Source organism: Hydractinia symbiolongicarpus, chromosome 5 (genome assembly GCF_029227915.1).
Source record: "Hydractinia symbiolongicarpus strain clone_291-10 chromosome 5, HSymV2.1, whole genome shotgun sequence".
Classification (NCBI taxonomy): domain Eukaryota; kingdom Metazoa; phylum Cnidaria; class Hydrozoa; order Anthoathecata; family Hydractiniidae; genus Hydractinia; species Hydractinia symbiolongicarpus.
Window position 1 is genome coordinate 6,783,624 of NC_079879.1, and position 8,903 is coordinate 6,792,526.

Here is an 8,903-nt window from a genome sequence, read left to right on the forward strand (position 1 = left end):
GACCTATTTGCTATACTAAAACCGTTTTCAATGCAATCTCCGTAGCTTTTTTTAGCACTTCTACTAAAGTATTTCTGAGAATTTAGTTAGAAGAGTTTTGTTTTTATATTAACATTCGCAAACCATTCAAAAATAATTTTTTATGCTTATGTGAGTATTAGTTTAGTTTTTTTAAAACGATGGGTAATTCCCTTGATGAAATAATTTATGCAGCAGGCAAAACAGCAATTGTTTTAGAAAGTTGGGAAATTCCCTTTTAACACTTAAATCACAGGGAGAATCTTTTGTAAAAAAAATTATCATAATTAATTTTTGCTGATGAAAAAGGGTATTTCACGTGGAAATAAATTTTGTAATCAGAAGAAAAAAATAAAATAGAAGAAATAGAATAAATAAACTGTATGGAGAATCTTACAAATACGGCAGAAATGCACGATCCGGTAAAACCTGACGAATCACCTGTAGGGAAAACTTTGAGAAAGGTTTCTTGTCTACACGTAATCAACTTAAACACACAACATGCTTTAAAAAGTCATTCGAATCATGGCAAGCAAGATGAAAAGACGTGTCGCTCCGGTTCCTGCCTCCCGGATTATCATAGCAAACGTTTTTTAAAAAAGAAAGAAAAAAATGAAGAGATTCATATGGTTAAAACCCTTGCTAAAACGAAGGGTAAATCTGGCGTAACATTAAGACCGAATCCAGATGTTTTTGATAAATTCGCCATATTCTCTTAATTTCATCTTGATTGTTTTTACTGTAGCTATCTTATTTTTAACTGTATTTTGCAAAATATTCCAAAAGTGATACATGACGTCACCGTTTAAAACAAGAGATTTACGGAAATTCAACAATATCATCCGTTTGATCGAAAAAGATAAAACCGGTCATCGTTTAGAAATGACGGGTGGGCATAAAACCTGTTCCATTTTGACCTATGGCTCATCTGTCAGGTTAAGACCTTCGGTTTAAACGGATTGTAGAGACCAACAATGAAATTTTTTTGACGTTCCCCGCTAATTTAAAACTTACTTAAAGAAATCTGGATTGGTTCTCAAGAATTTTGGCTTTAACGTTTGGATAATTTATGTATTAATACGCCTTGTGTGTTTTTGTGCACGGCAAATTCAAGGACAAAAAATTACGAGTTTCCTACCCTGAGTCCTTCATGGCGTGGACAAGTGGGAACTTTTTTAAGGAACTCAATTTTTTTGTTTTTGCTTCGCAACGGTATTGTTGTCATGTGACGTTTTTCGAATGCGTTCATTGCTTCAGAACGTTCGATTAAGAATCGAATCCTGTTTTGTGCCAAGAAAAAAAAAGGCAAACTGTGTAAAACGATAAAAGCTGAAGTTTTATGTTTAAGAAAATAACTATGGTTTAAACCGAGAAGAGAAAAAAGAGGGGAAATTCAGTGAATTCATTTACAAAAACATATGAAGAACTGAAGAACAGGATGGTTTTAGAGATGCAGCTTAGCAAGGTTTGATGTAGCTAGGTATATTTTCTGGATAGCATAAAACCAGCCACCCGTAACCAGGAAGTAGAACTTTTTTTCTATCTGATATAGCTAGCTAGCCAGCCATAGGCATTTCGGACCTAGCTTCATGGAGAAATAAAGTTTCCATTTTATCTCCCCAGCAACCCCAGATAACCCTTGAGTTATATTCTTTTAGTTATTTGTATCAAACTAGCCTTATAATATTTGCTAAAAATATGACTCCAAATTATTTGACTTGAGCTTTTAAGCATAAATCGCGGAAGATTTTACAAGCCACGACATCTTTGAAGAAGAAAGCGTTACAACCAATAGCCTTCATATTTTTACTGATATTTACTATTATTTTAGGGAAAATTAAACAATACTTTTATGCCTCAAAATAGTGTAGTTTTCGCATCTCTTGAAACTTACATGGGTGAGGAGCACATGTAATATCGGACAATGATTTTTACGTAACAAGTGGTGGTAAACATGTGTAGGATTTCGTTGTTCTGATGTTCTGAAAAAATATTTTGAAATTTCGTGCTAAATTTTGTTAGCCAGGCAGTGCTACATGTAAAATATCAAAATGACTGGCTTTTGTAAAATCTTATTTTACAAGGGTTTTTGACAATTTTGGTAAAAAAAATATGCAGAAGAGGATAATTGTCCATTTATGATATGTGTGTGTGCAAACGGGTTGAAATTTTATGTGCTGTAAACTTCTGTTGGAGAAAGAACTGATTTTTTATTTCAGAATTACTCTGCACTACCATTCCTTCTGAATTTCATGTAAATCTTAATTTATTATAATGTTTAATACACTCCTAAAAGACCTACTTGTGTTATTCCAATTTACTCTTTACAAACCTTTTTTCTTTTTTGACATCCATCCAATAAACATAATAACGAAATGATTGAATTTTGCAAATCAGTTTTTATCTGTTTATTTTCAAGCGTTTTTTTTTACAACTTGTGTAAGCTTTTGTGTGAATGGACTGTATGCAATATTATCAAAATGCTGATTTTGGTTGGTTTAGAACTATTTTATGCAAACATACTTCTTTGATATTTTGGATTAAAGTATTGTTTTAGAGATCATATACATGCAATTTACCGAAATAATTAAAGTTAAAGATTTTGAATTTGTCCACATTTTGATTAAACTTTAAAGTTTTATATCAAAAAAGTTAAATTTTTTCAAATTACATTTGTGAGGAAGGACTATAAATATGGCGTACTAAAAAAACCGTATTGTGCGTAGATTTCACCCTTTAACCCTATTCGATATTGGCTATTACTCGAAACTACCCATCAAATCTCCATGAAACCCTTATAATAGGGAAAATATAATAACTCTTGCTAAGAATATCATTGGTATTTTAACTTACAACACAACTTTTGTTTTATTAAGACGAATTATTTTTCATGTTTTGAACACGTGATTAGTCTAGTTTCTCGACAAAAACCGGATTTTCGGGCAATATTTGGCAACTTTTAAGGCGATCCATGTAAAATCCGTAAAATATGTTAAATAAATTGTATTTAGCTTTAAGAAATTTTAAACATAATGTAAAATTCGCTCTAGAACTAAAGTAATTGAATTTTAAGCAGATGGTGGCATTCCCCCCACACACTCTTTTGCTTAATAATAATTTTTTATTTTATGCCAATAAGTGTCTCTATCACTGCATGAAAATTGTTGTTATCCAACCAGAGAATCTGCCTCGTTAATTATAGCCTTTAAATATGCGTTGGCTTCTAGGGATTTCGCCCCTGTACCCTACTAGGTGGCTTACAGCATCCCCTGGAACCCATCTGTTTCGGCAACTCACTCGTTGATTGCCACTAAAATCTCAAAATCTACCACTATGCCTAAGCCCCCCTTTGGAAATTGTGTCCCCCTCCCCCCTCCCCCCTAGTTTTTTTAATGTTTTTAGGCGTTAGGGAATAAAGGGAAATTTTGTTACCTATTTTTGTTAAAATAGAAAATAAACAAAACATAATAGTCCAGGAGCTCATAACAGAACTTTAGGTCCCATTTTCTACAAAAGGTTTGACCCTCTAAATAGGTTGGTAGTATCACGGACAATAAAAATCACATGGTCAGCTGACCCAATTTGGGGGCGTTTGGGTCCCAGGCCCCTAAAATTACCCTAATTCGAGACTCCTATTTGGTCCCATAATTCTCAAAGCTTAAAAGTTAGTAACGTGTGTCATTATATGAGAGAATCTGAAAAATGATAAAGCTTACCGAAAAATTGGGTCTTAAGACTGGGTCAGACCCCCCTCAAAGACCATATTTAGGACCTTAATTTGTCCCCATAAGCTACAAACTCCAAATTTTGCACAAACATTCTCTAACATAGTGTAATGTCAGTGGTCATAAAGCTGACCAAAAATTTGGGTCTCTTGGCCTAGTCAGACCAAGTCTCGCCCCAAATCCCTATTTTAAACAACTTTTAGAGGGTAAAAAAAACCAATGACTACAAAGCCCAAACTCAATATTTGTGTTCTATACTAACTATGTAATACATAAATGGTCGAGCTTACCAAAAAATGCGGTCCTATCAGCAGGTCAGACAAAGATCTGAACAGGGACTCAAATTAGACCTCATAAGGTACAAACTTAAAATTTTGTAAGACTATTGTGATTTGGCAAAAAGCAAACCAAAAATTACGGTCTCTTGATCAGGTCAGACAATAGTTAGCGATATCAAATTAAAAAAGAAATGCTCTGATAGCATTTAATAAAATATAAATATGTACAATAGGTTATAGCAGCATGATTGATATTGTTCTGCATCAGCATCTAAAGATGAGAAATGTCATTCAGTCATAAGATCTAGTTTAAACTACAATACAACATTAAAAAATATTAAAAAGGTTACTCAGTTCTAGAATATATGACATTGAATCCTATTCTGTAAATTTTTTGTCATATCCCACAAAAAAAATCTAACCTTAAATTATCATTACACGTCTTCGTCACTAGTTTCGTCATCACTGTCTGAATCGTCATCACTTGACAGTTCATCAAACCCTTCAAAATCTTAAGGAGAATGAAATACTTTTAATATTTAAAATAGCGGCGGCAGTAGCGGAAATAAAGAATTGCTTCCGAGTAATAATTAAAAAACTAAGTGACTAGATTGTAAAACTTAATATCCAAAATTTTACCTTCTACTTCTCTGGAGAATCCATAATAATTTTCATTGCTGGTGACATCTACTGCTTTTGGAGACATTTCGCCTTCGTACCACTTAATGATATAGCTGCCATCTTTCAGCAGCCAACCCATGTCTTCAGGAAGGTGATTTGGAGGCTCGGACGTTATTGATGACATCCATAACTGTGCAACATACTTTGTTCGATAAATCTTTTGACGCAACACTCGTAAACAAGGTGGTAGAGAACTTCCATCAAACTTTTTAACACAGGAAATTGCTTCATTTTCTCCTTTTGGTTTATACTTTTCCAAAAACATTACCAACCTAGCTTCATCTACAGATGATAGATTCCTTTTTCCATATGGGGCGAGACGCGGTCTGACTAGGCCAAGAGACCCAAATTTTTGGTCAGCTTTATGACCACTGACATTACACTATGTTAGAGAATGTTTGTGCAAAATTTGGAGTTTGTAGCTTATGGGGACAAATTAAGGTCCTAAATATGGTCTTTGAGGGGGGTCTGACCCAGTCTTAAGACCCAATTTTTCGGTAAGCTTTATCATTTTTCAGATTCTCTCATATAATGACACACGTTACTAACTTTTAAGCTTTGAGAATTATGGGACCAAATAGGAGTCTCGAATTAGGGTAATTTTAGGGGCCTGGGACCCAAACGCCCCCAAATTGGGTCAGCTGACCATGTGATTTTTATTGTCCGTGATACTACCAACCTATTTAGAGGGTCAAACCTTTTGTAGAAAATGGGACCTAAAGTTCTGTTATGAGCTCCTGGACTATAATAATTATTTTTATTTCCCGTTCTGACATCAAAAAAAGTAGAAATGGTTATTTATGCTATGCACAATGTTAATCAACCCGTCCTAGTGATAACTTTTACTTTCTTTTTCTTCTAAACTGGAAACGAAACAGATGTGGAATGAATCGACATGGTTGAAACTCTGAATCAACACTTTCTCTATGACGTAATCAGAAATCTTGTAAATGGCGGAAAAGAAAGTACTCCCACATAAATTATAGAAACTCATTAATCTATAATCAATCAATAAGAAAGGCCCAAGCAAAACGTACAATTGGTTGACAAAAACATCAACATAACATTCTTTTTGATTAACATATTACTTGTAGTTGCTGAAATGTAACGTGACAAATTCCTCGTAATATTGTTTCAAATTGGCTTTGAATAAACTTTCTTTAAAAGTTTCGAAACCTTTTGAAAAAAACAAAAATATTATCCCTTCGCTTTAACAACTAAATAGCTCCATCCATGTCAGAATGAACTAACAACCACAGCTTGGAAGATCTTTCCTCTAGAGTCACATCCATCCCAAAAAATTATTTAAAACTGACCAAATCTTCCACTTTTAACTCTTTGACGATGCAGTTAAAGAATCCTGTATCATATCTTCTTTTCAGCGAATTTTTTGTTTTTACCTCTGACAAGTATATCATTGTCAGAATCTAGTACAAACATCTGAGTAAGCAACAGGAAAATGCTCCGTACTTTTTAAGCTAGTAAAGACTCTTCTGTAGATCCGGGAGAGCAAGCTATAGCCACCTTAAAAGTTTGACATTTACTTTTCAGAGTAGAAGGACATTTAAATATTGCCTATCCTGCAATAGAAACTCCTTAAAAGCCCACAATGTGGTTTAGATATTTTTAAATAGACACACATTTTTCAAAATCTTTTATAACTAAATGCTTTCTTTCTTACCCTCACTAATATTGTTGCTTGAGTAAATACACCGTTCTCGTAACTGATAGCGCAATGTTTTGGTTTACGTAAAAACCAAAACGGGACACATTTATTATTGTCAGTGTATAAAGACCTTGTGAAAATGGACTTTTTTATTGCTTTTGGACCAAGAAATGCCGATAGCATTTACTAACGAAGAATATGAGAGGCATATCGACATTTTGTGTGAAACCTTTTTAGAAAAAGTAGCTACTTTCGTTTAAAAAAGACAACAGATTTTTAGTGGTAAAACTTCCAACTAAGGGATATAGAAAAACAAAATTCAGGAATAACACATTGTATTTTTTCTTGTAAACTCTTTAGTATATTTTACTTTGTGTAAAGGAATCTTATTAAACAGCTTTTCTCATTGTAGGGACCAAAGGTTCCCTGGTTAACGAGAAAGTTTGCTAGCTAATCAAAATATATCTAGCACAAATTCATGAGGCAAAATTAATTAAAGGCGAGTAATCACCCTTATCGAAAAAAATTAACATATCCATTTTTTATATTTATTTTAAAGTTCAGACGGAGTTATGACTTTCCTGAAAATTTGAGGATATAAAACCTACTAAAAATGGAAATAATGGTACTTCAATATCTTGAATTTATTGAGGTTTTTTTCCAGCCGCTATATTTAACTTGTCTTGTTGATCTCTCATTCTCGTCTAATAATAAGCGGGCCATCGCAAAATGTTCGTGCGAAACCGTAGGTAAACAAACGGCCTTATCTTTAAATGAGCACTGAGATGGAGTTCGATAAAATCGCCATTATGGTCGGCTCCGTTCACGCTGTTCTTTTTTGGGTTGTTTTTCTTTGTAAAACATGGCATCAAAGAGTGGAAAGAAATTTTGGTTCTGTTTAAAAAGAGGCCGCGCGTAAAAATATCCGTATCACTTTCTCCACTTAAATTTAATTTTCGTCTATTCTATTTGTCATTGTTTTTGGACACAAGACAAAACAAAACAGAAAGAAGAAATCACAGCATTGCCTCGTGGTTGTTAATTATGATAATTAATGCTTATCACGCTCTTTCTTTTTTTATTAGCTGACCGGGATTATTAATTAATTAATATATTTTCTTTATCACCAAAAAGGTACATCTCGTTTATAAACTATTTACAGTGTTTTTTTTTATTTTATTATCTTATATATTCTTCCATAACTTCTTTGAAACAAAGTCTACTGTTTGTAAGGTACCAAGATAACATGCAATTTTTAATTAGTTTTATGTTTTCAATTCTTTCTACAGTTGCTGGATAATCCATAATATTAAAACGAGGAATTTTCCGCGTTATAAGAACAGTCCCAAAATTTATGTTTGAAGTTGAGCAAATTCTAATCAAATCCGAGATGAAGGAATTTGGTGCATTGTGTTGTAGTTGATACATAGATAGTTTCTTTGTTGTCGTATTGTTCATTAATATGAAAAATGCAGTGATTTTGTTACTGTATATTGTGTATTTAATATATGGTATGTTCAAAGCATCGAAAAGTAAGTTCCTGCTAAACTTCGAAACATTGAATAAACATTTTATCATCATGTTTGCATGACGTTCAAGTAATGATATAAATGAATCAGACAGTCTACAAAGTTCAAGTCCATAGGTTATGTTTGGTATTACTTGAGAAAGAAAAATAGATTTAATTGTATTGGGATGGCAAAATCGTATTCCTGATAAAATTAAAACAATCACTGATGCCCACGCTTCCTGTATTCGGTGTGATGAAAGGGAGAACTGTAAATCGACACAGCGGTCATGACTCAACTTCTAGTGAAATCCCAAATGAACAAGAGAAAACTTTGGATAAATGATGTTGCTATCAATTTTAATTTGATGATTTGTTAAATGACTTTTTCCAGAAACAATAAATTCTGCTTTTTTGTAGTTGAATTTTATTGAATGACTTTTTCCATACTCAACGCACGTATCGATCAATTTCTATAAACCAGAAAGGGTTGAACTCATTAGTGTATTATGTCATCTGCATAAGCTGTAATCGATGTACCTACTCCTTCAATGGTGGTTCCAACATTTAGTGATTCTATTTTTAATAAGAGTTGATTGGTGTAGATGTTATATAAATAAGGTGACAAAATGGAACCTTGATGTACTCCTTGAGTAAGTTTAAATTCTGAAGATACTTGATCGAGATAAGAAACAGATGCGGTACCATTTATATATATTTTATAAATAATATTTATGACAGATGAAGGAAGATGAGTATCAGATGTCAGTTTGTTGAAAAGTGATGACCAATTACATGATTCAAATGCCTTTTCAGCGTCAAGACTGCAAATGTAAACAGTGCTTCCCTTTGAGTTGTATGATTTGATTGTTTCATTAATAACATATTCACCATGAAGCGTAGACGATTTATTTTTAAAACCATATTGAGACGAAAAGCTATCTTTAATATTTGAAAATTTAATAATTAATTGCATATTATAAGCTAAAAACCCAACGGGGGAGAATGCTCATTGTGATAGTTGAAGA

The 8,903-nt window shown here is 33.1% G+C and overlaps 1 protein-coding gene across 1 annotated transcript; it reads right to left on the reverse strand.

Moving 5' to 3' along the window:
• Positions 1-4,210: 4,210 nt before the first annotated feature.
• Positions 4,211-6,120, reverse strand: LOC130645930 (uncharacterized). Its single transcript, XM_057452056.1, has 4 exons — positions 6,019-6,120; positions 4,661-5,084; positions 4,444-4,532; positions 4,211-4,292 (listed from the first exon to the last, which is right to left on the reverse strand). The coding sequence occupies exons 1-3, from the start codon at positions 6,118-6,120 to the stop codon at positions 4,456-4,458; spliced, it is 603 nt and encodes a 200-aa protein (XP_057308039.1). The 3' UTR covers positions 4,211-4,292; positions 4,444-4,455.
• Between the last annotated feature and the right edge of the window lie 2,783 nt (positions 6,121-8,903).

What these genes read in the sequence shown, in the direction of transcription:
- LOC130645930 (XM_057452056.1), bottom strand. Translation starts at nt 6,120, where the DNA reads ATGATATACTTGTCAGAGGTAAAAACAAAAAATTCGCTGAAAAGAAGA. An exon ending in AGTTAAAAGTGGAAGATTTG is followed by an intron (nt 5,085 to 6,018) that starts GTCAGTTTTAAA and finishes TCTCTAACATAG; the next exon opens with TGTAATGTCAGTGGTCATAA. An exon ending in ATTCTCCAGAGAAGTAGAAG is followed by an intron (nt 4,533 to 4,660) that starts GTAAAATTTTGG and finishes ATTCTCCTTAAG; the next exon opens with ATTTTGAAGGGTTTGATGAA.